Source organism: Xenopus tropicalis, chromosome 10 (genome assembly GCF_000004195.4).
Source record: "Xenopus tropicalis strain Nigerian chromosome 10, UCB_Xtro_10.0, whole genome shotgun sequence".
Classification (NCBI taxonomy): Eukaryota; Metazoa; Chordata; class Amphibia; order Anura; family Pipidae; genus Xenopus; species Xenopus tropicalis.
In genome coordinates this window covers 11,686,712-11,702,205 of record NC_030686.2, presented here as the reverse complement: position 1 = coordinate 11,702,205, position 15,494 = coordinate 11,686,712, and the positions used below count along the sequence as shown (strand labels likewise).

Genomic DNA, 15,494 nt, shown 5'->3' with positions numbered 1-15,494 from the left:
GACGTTGCGCAATGTCGGCAACATGTGGCGTGATGTCACCTTAGCGATACTTTAGGTTGTTTGGGATGAAGTCCCTTGTGTGGTGTCGCAGTGTTTATATATATGTAGCGCCGGCACGCCTACCGACCGTATTACTGCGCCTGGCGTATGTTCAGTGTGCGGAAGGGAAAGTGACAGGAAGGTTGGGGGAGTGGGCGTGGCTTGTAGTCGGGAAGCGCCTGAGAGTTAAACATGAGCTTCACGGACAGTGTGCCGGTATGGAAGGGGCATTCGCACCATGAGTTCCCCCGGCGTGTCCTTGTTCCCTCCCCAGCGTGTGCTTGTTCCCTCCCTAGCGTAGTTTGCGCAGTCAAGTGACTGCCCCACATGCTGACTGCACCGGTGCCAAGTGCGCTTACACTTACCCAGCACCCTAGCACCCTGTCCCAGCCAGCTAATAACCTCCTCAGCACCCTATCCCAGCCAGCTAATAACCTCCTCAGCACCCTATCCCAGCCAGCTATACACCTCCTCAGCACCCTATCCCAGCCAGCTATTAACCTCCTCAGCACCCTATCCCAGCCAGCTATTAACCTCCTCAGCACCCTATCCCAGCCAGGTATTAACCTCCTCAGCACCCTATCCCAGCCAGCTATTAACCTCCTCAGCACCCTATCCCAGCCAGCTATACACCTCCTCAGCACCCTATCCCAGCCAGCTATACACCTCCTCAGCACCCTATCCCAGCCAGCTATTAACCTCCTCAGCACCCTATCCCAGCCAACTATTAACCTCCTCAGCACCCTATCCCAGCCAGCTATTAACCTCCTCAGCACCCTATCCCAGCCAGGTATTAACCTCCTCAGCACCCTATCCCAGCCAGCTATTAACCTCCTCAGCACCCTATCCCAGCCAGCTATACACCTCCTCAGCACCCTATCCCAGCCAGCTATACACCTCCTCAGCACCCTATCCCAGCCAGCTATTAACCTCCTCAGCACCCTATCCCAGCCAACTATTAACCTCCTCAGCACCCTGTCCCAGCCAGCTATACACCTCCTCAGCACCCTATCCCAGCCAGCTAATAACCTCCTCAGCACCCTATCCCAGCCAGCTATACACCTCCTCAGCACCCTATCCCAGCCAGCTAATAACCTCCTCAGCACCCTATCCCAGCCAGCTAATAACCTCCTCAGCACCCTATCCCAGCCAGCTAATAACCTCCTCAGCACCCTATCCCAGCCAGCTAATAACCTCCTCAGCACCCTATCCCAGCCAGCTAATAACCTCCTCAGCACCCTATCCCAGCCAGCTAATAACCTCCTCAGCACCCTGTCCCAGCCAGCTATACACCTCCTCAGCACCCTATCCCAGCCAGCTATTAACCTCCTCAGCACCCTATCCCAGCCAGCTATTAACCTCCTCAACACCCTATCCCAGCCAGCTAATAACCTCCTCAGCACCCTATCCCAGCCAGCTATTAACCTCCTCAGCACCCTATCCCAGCCAGCTAATAACCTCCTCAGCACCCTGTCCCAGCCAGCTAATAACCTCCTCAGCACCCTATCCCAGCCAGCTATACACCTCCTCAGCACCCTATCCCAGCCAGCTAATAACCTCCTCAGCACCCTATCCCAGCCAGCTATTAACCTCCTCAGCACCCTATCCCAGCCAGCTATTAACCTCCTCAGCACCCTATCCCAGCCAGGTATTAACCTCCTCAGCACCCTGTCCCAGCCAGCTATTAACCTCCTCAGCACCCTATCCCTTCCAGCTATACACCTCCTCAGCACCCTATCCCTTCCAGCTATACACCTCCTCAGCACCCTATCCCAGCCAGGTATTAACCTCCTCAGCACCCTATCCCAGCCAGCTAATAACCTCCTCAGCACCCTATCCCAGCCAGGTATTAACCTCCTCAGCACCCTATCCCAGCCAGCTATACACCTCCTCAGCACCCTATCCCAGCCAGCTATTAACCTCCTCAGCACCCTGTCCCAGCCAGCTATTAACCTCCTCAGCACCCTATCCCAGCCAGCTATTAACCTCCTCAGCACCCTATCCCAGCCAGGTATTAACCTCCTCAGCACCCTGTCCCAGCCAGCTATTAACCTCCTCAGCACCCTATCCCAGCCAGCTATTAACTTCCTCAGCACCCTATCCCAGCCAGCTATTAACCTCCTCAGCACCCTATCCCAGCCAGGTATTAACCTCCTCAGCACCCTATCCCAGCCAGCTATTAACTTCCTCAGCACCCTATCCCAGCCAGCTATTAACCTCCTCAGCACCCTATCCCAGCCAGCTATTAACCTCCTCAGCACCCTATCCCTTCCAGCTATACACCTCCTCAGCACCCTATCCCAGCCAGCTATTAACCTCCTCAGCACCCTATCCCAGCCAGCTATTAACCTCCTCAGCACCCTATCCCAGCCAGCTATTAACCTCCTCAGCACCCTATCCCAGCCAGCTATTAACCTCCTCAGCACCCTATCCCAGCCAGCTATACACCTCCTCAGCACCCTATCCCAGCCAGCTATTAACATCCTCAGCACCCTATCCCGGCCAGCTATTATCCTCCAATTGAGTAATGGTCATGGTATAGGCATACAAGGCAAATGGTTGGGTGAGCAGGAGGCCCCCCTGACAGCTGGGCCCCCCAGGAGTTTCCCTGGTATCCTGCTGGGCCAGTCGGACACTGTATGGCTTATCACATGATAAAGCCACGTAATGAATAGTAATCGGCACAAATGCATGCTGCAGACTGCACTGAGCCTGCCCGGCCCCACACTTGCACTTACGGCAGGGATCCCCAACCTTTTATACCAGTGAGCCACATTCAAATGGAAAAAGTGTTGGGGAGCAACACAAGCATGGAAAAAGTTCCCGGGGGTGCAAATAAGAGCTATAATAGGCTATTTGGTAGCCCATATGTGGACTGGCAGCCTAAAGAAGGTTCTCTTTGGCTTTACACTGGGCTTTATGCAACTAAAACTTGCCTCCAAACCAGAAATTCAAAAATTAACACCTACTTTGGAGCAACTTCCAAGGGGTTGGTGAGCAACATGTTGCTCACGAACCACTGGTTGGGGATCACTGACTTACGGTATATTGAGCCCTACTCAGGGTTAAGCACTTATTTCATTACACAGAAGGCTTCAGTTGAGCTGTCTCTCTCGTCTGTGACTTCTAAACATTTGCAGAGCCACTGATAAACTCCCTACAAACATACTGGTATGGGATCCCTTATCCGGATGCCCATTATCCAGAAAGTTTCGAATTACGGAAAGGCCATCTCCCATAGACTCCATTATAAGCAAATCATTCTAATATTTTAAAATTATTTCATTTTTCTCTGTAATAATAAAACAGTACCTTATACATGATCCCAAGTAAGATATAATTAATCCTTATTGGAGACAAAACAAGCCTACTGGGTTTATTCAGTATTTAAATGATTTTTAGCAGACTTAAGTTATGGAGATCCAAATTACGGAAAGATCCCTTATCCGGAAACCCCCAGGTCCCGAGCATTCTGGATAACAGGTCCCATACCTGTATTATCATATGGGTCTCAAATTAACTACTACCCATTATGTTGAATGCCAGAGCTAGTGCCCCTAATTACTGTTAATAGCCCCATGTGTCTTTGCCCTAATTAGGGGTCAAGATCTATCACTAATCAGTCTTTTCTAGCTAGCACCACCCTAGTGCTGATCTCTGCTTTCTCTGCTGTATATTAATGCTGCTGTATTGCCTATACACTCTACCACAAGCTAAACAATGTCAGCCTTCTTTGGTTTTTCCTGCAGGATCCATCTCTTTACACTGTGAAAGCCTTCATTATTCTGGACCACGATGGACGCAGACTTCTCGCCAAAGTAATGCTTGTCTCTAAGAGCATAACTAAAAGTTTCAGTAATTTTACACATGGCAAACGTATTAACACTCAATGTGTGTGGAAAGTTTGTTGCATGTATTTATAAATATATAAGACTTTTAAGCCCTTTATAATATAGGACCTAATGTTCCCCCTTTTGTAAATTCTAACTATATTGGAAGGCACAGATTAGTTTTATAACCATATAAAGGTTTGAGCCGTCAGGTGAAGTGCTTTTACACAGGTTGACTTCTAAAATGCTTATATTTTACAAGAAAGTTACATTATTTTTATATTACAGGTATGGGATCCCTTATCTAGAAATTTCTGAATTACGGAAAGGCCATCTCCCATAGACTCCATTCATTATAAGCAAATAATTCTAATTTTAAAAATGATTTCCTTTCTCTCTTTAATAATAAAACAGTACCTGTACTTGATCCCAACTAAGATATAATTACCCCTTATTGGGGGCAGAACAGCCCTATTGGGTTTATTTCATGGTTAAATGATTCCCTTTTCTCTGTAATAATAAAACAGTACCTGTACTTGATCCCAACTAAGATATAATTACCCCTTATTGGGGGCAGAACAGCCCTATTGGGTTTATTTAATGGGTAAATGATTCCCTTTTCTCTGTAATAATAAAACAGTACCTGTACTTGATCCCAACTAAGATATAATTACCTCTTATTGGGGGCAGAACAGCCCTATTGGGTTTATTTCATGGTTAAATGATTCCCTTTCTCTGTAATAATAAAACAGTACCTGTACTTGATCCCAACTAAGATATAATTACCCCTTATCCAGAAAACCCTAGGTCCCCAGCATTCTGCAAAGCAGGTCCCATACCTGTACACACGTTTCAGTGAGTCATGTGGCACAATTGACATCACTAACCCCCTTTTATAAGGATATATTTTATAGTTTATTCATAGGTTTTTGTGTATTACTATACAGGTATGGGATCTGTTATCCAGAAATCTCCCATCGACTTCAATTTTAAGCAAATAATTCAAATGTTTAAAACTGATTTTCTCTAATAATAAAAAATGCTTTGTTCTTGAACTTAACTAGGATATAATTAATCCTTATTACAGTCCTACTGGGGTTAATTAATGTTTCAATTCATTTTCAGTAGACTTAATGTAAGGTGATCCAAATTATGTAAAGACCCTTATCTAGAAAACCCCAGGTACCAAGCATTCTGGATAATAGGCTCCATACCTGTATAAGCATATGACAGTGGTTCTCAACCTTCCTAATGCTGCGACCCTTTAATACAGTTCCTCATGTTGTGGTGACCCCCAACCATAAAATTATTCCTAAGACCATTGGAAATATGTGTTTTCCGATGGTCTTAGGCAACCCCTGTGGAAGGGTCGTTCCACCCCCAAAGGGGTCCCGACCCACAGGTTGAGAACCGCTGGCATATGAGGTTAGGAGTCAGGGGTACAGCCTAAATTTTACTAAAGGAAAAGGCTTTGTGTATTCCAACTGCCCCAACTTAGGTAGGCAATATTGTAACTTTATTTCCTGTGCCCAGGCCCGGGCTGGCAATTTGTGGGTTCTGGCAAATGCCAGGGGGGCTGTAAGGTGCCACAGACAGTCACTATTTATTGGGCTGGGGGGCTGTTTGTGCCTCTGGGTACTGGAAATGCCAGGGGGGCTGTAAGGTGCCACAGACAGTCACTATTTATTGGGCTGGGGGGGCTGTTTGGGCCTCTGGGTACTGGGAATGCCAGGGGGGCTGTAAGGTGCCATAGGCAGTCACTATTTATTGGGCTGGGGGGGGCTGTTTGGGCCTCTGGGTACTGGGAATGCCAGGGGGGCTGTAAGATGCCATAGGCAGTGCCTATTTATTGGGCTGGGGGGGCTGTTTGGGCCTCTGTGTACTTGGAATGCCAGGGCCTATTTTTCATCCCAGCTGTATTGCCAGCCAGGGAAGGCACACATGGAGTCAAAATAGCTGCTGTTTTTTCACGGCATTGGTGGCTTTAATGTTCCTAAGATTTAACTAAAACCATTGTTATGTGTTTCAATTAAACCTAGGGGAAGATTTATCAAAATGTGAGTTATGAGAGCATACTGTACTTAAGTTTAGTTATTACAAAACCCTTTCCTCACTGCGCAGTAACACACAGGAAAATGGTCATTGCACAGACTCTAGTGGGGCAGATTTATCAAAATGTAAGTTTAGAGCTTAATAGATAAAAACTCACCCATATTCTATTCATTCCTATGGGATTTTTCGAAGCGTATTTATCATATGGTGAGTTTTAACTTTCACCCATTGATGAATACACTTCTAAAAATCCTATAGGAACAAATAGAACGTGGGTGAGTTTTTATGTATTAAGCTCTAGACTCACATTTTGATAAATCTGCCCCTCTGTGCAATGACCATTCTCCTGTGTGTTACTGCCAGTGAAGTCCAGATGGGGTTTTGTAATAACTAAGACAGTATGCTCCCATAACCCCTATTGCTTTCTATTCTGTCTTGTGACTATGGCGACACAAGCACATAGGATACACTTTTAATGTATTTAAGGGTATTTATAGGATAGCAACGCATTGCATGGTTAGTGCAGATTATGGCAGCGTGCCACACAAGTAAATGCCCTTTAAATGTGTGGGCTGTGCACTATGCCATGTGATTGGAAAGGGGATACAGGCATATAGAGCTGGCCGCAACTGACCCAACTAAAAATACAGCACATACCATTACGCACAAAATGGGCAGCCACCTTCCTGTCCCAGACATGTTTCTAACCTTTCCGTTGGTCGGGGTTGGTTATTGCTTAGCCCACCCACCTTCTGTTGTTGGTGGTAATGAACTTGGGAATCACAATGTTTCTTTTCCATGAAACATAACATACATGTCTGTAAATAACTCATCAGCTCCCCCTGCAACACAAGGCCACACGTCTCCTTTGTATAGCAAATGTTCCAACATCTGCACATATCATTTCCTTTCCCTCGTCTGCCCTATATTTCCATGTGTAAATAACTGACCTTTTGTAAATAAATTACCTACTGAATTTTACATTCAAAGAACTTACTGACTTCCCATAGGGTAAATAACGGACTGGCCTGTGTTGTTAATGCACTTTAAGGTGCACAATAAATGCTTGCTCCTTGACTCTGTGTGTAACTCAGGATTCCCTCTGCACTATAATACATTTAGCTGCTTCCATGTAGAGGAGCTGTGTGTTGACTGACCGAATGTAAATTTCCTTCCTCCCTGTGCAGACATAACTCATTGTCCCCTTTATAGATCCAAGATGTTGTTTACAAGGGGGGGCAACTACCAGTGCATTGAAGTCATATAGGTCTGTGTGCGGCTCAGCAAAATGGCAACATGCGTGTGTAGGGATGCGTAGGGTAACACTGCTCAAGGCCATACATACGATATAGACACTGGAGGGCCCATGCCTTGGACGGCAGCTTTAAGGGGGCGGCCCTCGGGTGTCTGTATCGTAAATAAAAAAAAACCCTCTCCCCACGGCTGCCCAATGCCTTTCTACTAAATCATTTGGCCCATGTGCTTGCAGTTTGACAACCATGGTTTATACTAGGGATGCACAGAATCCAGGATTCGGTTCGGTATTCTGCCTTTTTCAGCAGGGTTCAGATTCAGCTGAATTTGCGGTCCTGGCTGACCCGAATCCTAATTAGCATATGCTAAGCATAGGCCTCTGCTTTTCTGGGGTTAATTAGATAGCTCTACGCTGCTGAAACGAAAAGACCAGGTTTATATGGCCATGACCATATAATTCTTCTGACTGCAACTAAATCAAGCTGTCTGGTTAACTACAGTTGGTGTGATCATTGTAGGTCAGTCCTGTCCAACTGGCATCTTGTGGGCTGCATGCATCCCCCGACTAGTGATGTGTGGGCCGGCCCCCTACCCGCGGGTCGGGTGGGTTTGGGCCGTCAATGCAACATCAAAAGCAGGTTGAGCCCTTCTGCCCATCCCTGCCGCTTTCGGGTCTGGCAGTGTCTATTTAGAGGCCCTCTGTGATGTCACAGGCGGGTCGAGTCTATGCTTCCTGTGTGTGCCATACTTTGCCTGCCCTATGCTGCCTTTGTGTGCCATACTCTGCCTGCCCTATGCTGCCTGTGTGTGCCATACTCTGCCTCCCCTATGCTGCCTGTGTGTGCCATACTCTGCCTCCCCTGTGCTGCCTGTGTGTGCCATACTCTGCCTGCCCTATGCTGCCTGTGTGTGCCATACTCTGCCTGCCCTATGCTGGCTGTGTGTGCCATACTTCTGCCTGCCCTATGCTGCCTGTGTGTGCCATACTTCTGCCTGCCCTATGCTGCCTGTGTGTGCCATACTCTGCCTGCCCTACCCTGCCTGTGTGTGCCATACTCTGCCCTATGCTGCCTGTGTGTGCCATACTCTGCCCTATGCTGCCTGTGTGTGCCATACTCTGCCCTATGCTGCCTGTGTGTGCCATACTCTGCCTGCCCTATGCTGCCTGTGTGTACCATACTCTGCTTGCCCTATGCTGCCTGTGTGTGCCATACTCTGCCTGCCCTATGCTGCCTGTGTGTGCCATACTCTGCCTGCCCTATGCTGCCTGTGTGCCATACTCTGCCTGCCCTATGCTGCCTGTGTGTGCCATACTCTGCCTACCCTATGCTGCCTGTGTGTGCCATACTCTGCCTACCCTATGCTGCCTGTGTGTGCCATACTCTGCCTACCCTTTGCTGCCTGTGTGTGCCATACTCTGCCTGCCCTATGCTGCCTGTGTGTGTCATACTCTGCCTGCCCTATGCTGCCTGTGTGTGCCATACTTCTGCCTGCCCTATGCTGCCTGTGTGTGCCATACTCTGCCTGCCCTACCCTGCCTGTGTGTGCCATACTCTGCCCTATGCTGCCTGTGTGTGCCATACTCTGCCCTATGCTGCCTGTGTGTGCCATACTCTGCCCTATGCTGCCTGTGTGTGCCATACTCTGCCTGCCCTATGCTGCCTGTGTGTACCATACTCTGCTTGCCCTATGCTGCCTGTGTGTGCCATACTCTGCCTGCCCTATGCTGCCTGTGTGTGCCATACTCTGCCTGCCCTATGCTGCCTGTGTGTGCCATACTATGCCTGCCCTATGCTGCCTGTGTGTGTCATACTCTGCCTAACCTATGCTGCCTGTGTGTGCCATACTCTGCCTACCCTATGCTGCCTGTGTGTGCCATACTCTGCCTACCCTTTGCTGCCTGTGTGTGCCATACTCTGCCTGCCCTATGCTGCCTGTGTGTGCCATACTCTGCCTGCCCTATGCTGCCTGTGTGTGCCATACTCTGCCTGCCCTATGCTGCCTGTGTGTGCCATACTCTGCATGCCCTATGCTGCCTGTGTCTGCCATACTTCTGCCTGTGTGTGCCATACTCTGCCTGCCCTACCCTGCCTGTGTGTGCCATACTCTGCCTGCCCTACGCTGCCTGTGTGTGCCATACTCTGCCTGCCCTATGCTGCCTGTGTGTGCGCCATACTCTTGCTGCCCTATGCTGCCTGTGTGTGCCATACTCTGCCTGCCCTATGCTGCCTGTGTGTGCCATACTCTGCCTGCCCTACCCTGTCTGTGTGTGCCATACTCTGCCTGCCCTATGCTGCCTGTGTGTGCCATACTCTGCCTGCCCTATGCTTCCTGTGTGTGCCATACTCTACCTGCCCTATGCAGGCTGTATGTGCCATACTCTGCCTGCCCTATGCAGCCTGTGTGTGCCATACTCTGCCTGCCCTATGCTGCCTGTGGAGGTGAACATGGGTTTGTTCTGGGAGTTTGTTAGCATTTGGAAGAAGTTGTAAGGGGCTCCCTAAGGTGTGTGATTATGTGCTGGGGGTTGCTGTGCTACCCACAGGGGAGAGGCATATGGATTAAAGGGTGTGTCTTAATATGACATAATAAACTTCTCTCACATATGAGTAAAGCGTGCTACCATAATTAATGGGGGTCTAAAAAGCTCTTAGAAAAATATGGGTGTGGTTTTAAAAAGGGAGTGGTCAAAACTGGTTCCATTATCAACCTTCTACCAGGTCAGAATAATTCTGGTTTTCTGTACCAAGTAGGACAGCATTGTTGTAGAGGCAGATTTATCAAAATGTGAGATTAAAACTCACAACAGAACAATTCACCCACATTCTATTCCTTCCTATGGGATTTTTAGATGCGTATTTATAAAATGGTGAAATCTAACTTTCACCCATTTATAAATACGCTTTTAAAAACACCATATGAATAGAAAGTGGGTGAGGTTTTTTTGTAGGGAGCTGTAATCTCACACTGATAAATCTGCCCCATTGTCCCTACAGACTGATGTAACAATTCAGAATATTTAGTTGCTGGGTAAAATGCTGGGAAATACTTTACATTACCTTGTAGGCAGCTCCAATATATAATGATCCTAATGTGGCAATGTGTTTGTTTCCCTTACATTCCTGTTGTTTAAATTTGCCAGTTAGCTGATATACGCCATGTTTGTAGGCCACATTATAACATAATGTCTGTGGAGCTCAGGCACAGGCAGTGGGTCATATACTGTATATACCTTGGAGGGACACATCTTTGAGCATCCCCGGAGTGAGCTCTGCAGTCTGGGATTATGAGATTGGGAGGGCTAATAGCATGTCCCTCAAGTCTTTCAGATCCTTATGTGCAGGGATGCTTGTGTAGATCTGGGCTCATTGTGTAAGACAGGCCGGGCTGCATTCCACTGCCCAGCCGTGCGTGACTGATACGGAGTACATTACACATTATTACTTTTCCTTTTCTTTCCTCTGTGACCCAGTACTACGGCGATGCCTACCCATCCTTGGCAGAGCAGCAAGAGTTTGAGAAGCAGATTTTCAGAAGGAGTTATAAAGCAGACAGTAAGATGGCGCTGAGTTCTTCAGTGTGTGTGTGTATTGACATATGTACAAGCATGCCTATACCTGACTTATCTATATTGATTAATGTCAAATATTCCTTAAGCAAAACTTGGATACAGGCACCCCTTGTGTCTAACATTTGATCATCCTCCCTCAGTTGATAACAAGGTTATAGCTATTTAAAAACGTAGTTATTATGTAGTTGTTATCCTCCCTGTTATAGTTTAAAGGGGAACTTGTGCTTACAAAACAAAATTTGTTAAAGAGCCCCACACAACAACAACACAGAGACCACTTATATACCTATCACTGTAATCTGGTCCTTCAAAAAGTATGAATAAATACCATTTTTATATGCTGAAATCCAGCTGCAAAACAGTTCTTCTCTTTCTGCATCATTTGAAATCCTGGCAGGGGAGGAGGGACTAAAACATTAATGTGACAAATTGTAACAATTTTGCCACAGCTTACAGACAGCATGCAGGAACTACATAACCCACAATGCATTGCACTGGGATGTTCCTTTCCTTATTGACATCACGTGTGCAGCAGGGGATTGTGGGATTGGGAGGAGGCAGGCTAAGGGACAGGCGACTACTGTTACAGTTTATTTGAGTCACAAAGTAGTCAGCCAGATCAGCAGGGGAACAGGGGGTGGGGCTTAGGGAACTGTTCCAAACCAGATTATTACATTAAAAAATCATGAAAAGGCTGCATATTTTGTAACTGATGTATATTGCAAAATTCCCCATCATATAATAATATTCAGGCCAGGTAGATACCACTGGAATCCAGTCGTGCCACTGGGTTCCTACTCCTTCTCCCCACATGGGCCCCCCCAAACCATTGTTATTTGTTCCGCAGATGAAGTGCTGCTTGTGGACAGTGTGACTGCCTTGTGTCAGAAATTATCCGACATCACGTGTTACATCATTGGCGGCCCCCACGAGAATGAGGTAAATGATGACAGAGTGTTATATAATCCCACTGAGGGTGATTCTGGTTGGGGGGCAGTTTTTTAACCACAGTCTCCACCCCCAGCTTCTCCTTCTAGCTGCCCTGACTTGTATTTGTGAAAGTCTGTGCCACATGCTGCGGTGAGTGCCAAGCTTTCCTGTGTGTGTGTGTGTGCATGGGATTCCTGCTGCCACGTGTGTGCACTGTGTGCTCTCAGCTACACGCACGGAACTGATGTGTGCACGCTAACACCAGATTGGTCTCAGGATAAGAGCAACTTTCTGCTTTGCTTAGTCACCCATGTACCTCAGTAATGCAAGGTTTCATTGGCTGGCATCTCTAAATCTTCTTATTCCAGCAGAGTAAAGGAACAGTTCAGTGTAAAAATGAAACTGGGTAAAACAGACAGACTGTGCAATATGAAAAATATTTCTAATAAAGTTAGTTAGGCACAAATGTCATCTATAAAGGCTGTATTGAGCAGATGTCTAACATAATAGCCAGAACACTACTTCCTGATTTCAGCTCTCTAACCTCTTAGTCAGTCAGTGACTGTAGGGAGGGCACCTGGGACATAACTGTTCAGTTAGTTTGTGAGCACGCAGGTCAGATTCAAATGCAAACTAACTGAACAGTTATGGAACATATGGCTCCCCTCAAGTCACTGATTGGTTAATGACTGCTAACAGCTTATAGAGCTGTAAAGCAAAAAGTAGAGTTCTGCTCATTAAGTTAGACATCTGCCCACTCCAGCCCTTTATAGATGACATTTTTTCCTAACTATATTGAAAACATTTTTTATTTTGCGCAAACAAACTATTTTACCCAGTTTCATTTTACACTGAACTGCCCCTTTAAAGCACGGCAGACTCCATTGCTCATCCAACTTACTGCATCATTTCAGAGGTGCTCGTGTAACCAGGGGAACAGGGCATGTAGCCAGCCCACCATACTTATATAAACTACAGAAACTTCATTTTGGAAGTGTTTGGAAATAACTAATGTTTGCCAGAAGCAGTAACCCATAGCAACCAGTCAGCAGGGAGAATTTACTGGTCACCTGTTTAACAACAAGCATCTTATTGGTTGCTATGGGTTACTGCTCCTGGGCAAACTTAGTGCCTTTTATTACATCTGGGGGTTAGTATACTTTGTCTTGTTATATAAAGCAAAGTTATTCACAAGTCTGAGAGTTACATACTTGGGCCATTAGAGCAGGGGTGGGCAAACTACGGCCCTGCAGGCCACATCCGGCCCCTTGGCCTTTTTAATCCGGCCCGCCGACGTCGCCAAGTCTCATCACGCGAGACTTGGTGTCATTGGCGTGCCGGAATTAAAGAGACGAAGGGGGCATAACGCTGGCCTGGCCCTGCCCGCCCTGGCCCGGTCCGGCCCGGGAGTGAGTAAATGTGGCCCGTGAGCCAAAAAGTTTGCCCACCCCTGCATTAGAGTGTGTGGATGAAGATGAAGCCAGATGTCATCCCCCAGTAGAGGAATCCTTCCCCAACTGCACTGCCCACATTCCCCTGTATCTGATATTAAAGGAAGAATAGGGGAGAATGCTTGCTGGTCGCCATGTCTGACTTCCTAGCCCTAGCTTTCTGGCAGTGATTGCTAACCAGAAGCAGCCAGGACAAGATTGGCTTCAATGCCACATGCTCTTGGTCAGCCATTGCTGCCAGAGAACTAGCCTGATTGGCTAGAAGGTATCTACCAGCAGCCCAGAGGAAGCATGGGGTCCTGTAGTGTTTTACTAAACACTGTTTGTGGCTACTAAAAAAGGGGTGGGTTGGGGGCATGACCATTAGTGCACTTTTTGCCTGAGGGACTAGCTATTCCCCATGTTTATGCTTCCTGCACCAATGGAAATGTTCCCTACAGGAAACATGTGGACCGGAGCTCCCTGCTGGAGAACATGGATACAGCCTTCCTCGTCCTGGATGAGATCATAGACCAGGGGTGAGAGCAGAATAAAATACTGTGTAATCTCACAATCACATGTTTCAATGTAGGGGTATAATTATCCAAAATTCACAGTATGGGTTATAGCGAACCCTTGCTTTTCAGGTGGACAGCCTTGATTAGAGAATCCGGTAAAGATGTCCAGCCTGCAGCTGGTTATTGAACTATTCCTCATTCTCTTGGAGGATGCTGGGAGTTGTAGTCAAAAAACAACATGGAGCTGCTGGTTAGATGCCTGTAATTTATAGATATTTTAAGGGGTTACTCAATGCGTGTTCCCTTGTCTCTCAGGGTGATTCTAGAGAGCGATTATCAGCAGGTTGTGCAGCGACTCAGCTTCAAGGTAAGGAAGCAATCTCTTTAGCCTGTCTGTCTCCTCTTGGGCCCATTTCCCCTCCAAAGGGTAGAAAGAAATAAAGGGAACATTTTCCCCTTTAGGAGTAAGAAATGTACTTCTAATGCCTAGTATGGAAATATACCTGAGCACTATTGTTAGGCTCACCCATCTCATCCAATTAAAACTGAACCTTTCCAATGTGCCCTTCCCTGCCTAAGCAGAAGGTTTGGGTTTAGGTTTTAGTGATAGAAGCTGTAATTTTTGCCACATCTTAGCTTTCAGTATGGACACAAGTACCCATTATGCCCAGATATGGACATTGATTATATAGTTCTGTTGGATCCAAACAAGCGTGGTCAAGTTTACCAGGGCCAGAATTAAGGTGGCCATACACTGTGCCCCCCTAGTATACACACATACTCACTCTCACACACACACGCTTTGTGCCCCAGCACAGCCTCCCTTTTCCCGTACCCTGTCTCTTCACTGCTTTGTCTCTCACTGATGATGCAATGTCTGTGTTACAGACCATCTCGGAACCTGCCTTCGGCTTTGTGCTGTTTGACTATCTGACTGGCAGCGGAGACCAGGGCACATCCCAAAAAGACCAGTCGTAGTGCAAGCCTGGAAAGTGTGCTGCTTGTCCTGCTATTCCACTGTGCCACAGCTGAGTTTGCTTTAATGTCTGTTTATATCAGACTTGTGTCAGTTGAGTAGCTAAGCATGCTGGGGGTTGTAGTTGTTGGCAGCTGCCGAGCCGTGCCTTTGAGATTTCCCAACTATACAGAACCCCTTTGGATAAGTGTCATTATTTCTATTGTTGGAAAACATGGCCAGATGTCTCTGCAAATGAGTTTTGTAATTAGGGCCTGGCACTGCACCCAAATAAAGAGAAAAAAAACAGCTTTCAACCAAATGTTCATGCAAGTAGCTCCACTGATGTTCCACCGGTGGGTTTCATGTTTAGCAAGGCGTGATATCTCAGGCCACTGATTGCTACCCAGGGCATCCAAGGCCAACCTTTTGGGTCACTTTGCTACAGTTCCAACAGCATTCTAGTGTGTGTGTGTGTTCTTACCAACATTTTCAGGCTGAGCCCCTCCCTCTCACTGCTTTGGGCCCCACCCCAGGGGTCCAACACTTATTGCATTTTTTTGTAAAGATGGCCATACATGTAGCAATAACGATCTTTCTTGTGACCATTGGTTGCAGGAAAGATTGTTCCCACCCTGCACTAACGTTCAGGGCTGAATCATCAGATATGTAGAAATTCTACCTCCAGCTGCCAATTCAGCCCTAAATGTAGATTTGTGTGTGGCTAGAGGAGTTGCCACCTCATCCCTTTAATATAGGCCACATATTGAATCTACATTCTGCATGGATGTGGGGGCGATTAGAGTTTGAGGCTACAACGGAAGCCACCCTTTAGCAAAATGCCTGAGGAAATCCACACATAGGGTATACCAGCCACATATTAAATCCACATTCTGCAGCCTAGTTTGTAATTAA

The 15,494-nt window shown here is 47.0% G+C and overlaps 1 protein-coding gene across 1 annotated transcript; it reads left to right on the top strand.

The window, feature by feature from the left end:
- The first annotated feature begins 58 nt into the window (after positions 1-58).
- Positions 59-14,901, top strand: copz2 (COPI coat complex subunit zeta 2). Its single transcript, XM_002938024.4, has 8 exons — positions 59-255; positions 3,789-3,857; positions 10,648-10,729; positions 11,594-11,685; positions 11,771-11,826; positions 13,568-13,645; positions 13,940-13,991; positions 14,513-14,901. The coding sequence occupies exons 1-8, from the start codon at positions 232-234 to the stop codon at positions 14,600-14,602; spliced, it is 543 nt and encodes a 180-aa protein (XP_002938070.1). The 5' UTR covers positions 59-231; the 3' UTR covers positions 14,603-14,901.
- Positions 14,902-15,494: the final 593 nt, after the last annotated feature.

Excerpts from the sequence above, each read along its gene's own strand:
- copz2 (XM_002938024.4), top strand. The coding sequence starts at position 232 with ATGAGCTTCACGGACAGTGTGCCG. Across the intron at positions 10,730-11,593 it reads AAGGAGTTATAAAGCAGACA|ATGAAGTGCTGCTTGTGGAC; the intron begins GTAAGATGGCGC and ends TTTGTTCCGCAG. Across the intron at positions 13,646-13,939 it reads GATGAGATCATAGACCAGGG|GGTGATTCTAGAGAGCGATT; the intron begins GTGAGAGCAGAA and ends CTTGTCTCTCAG.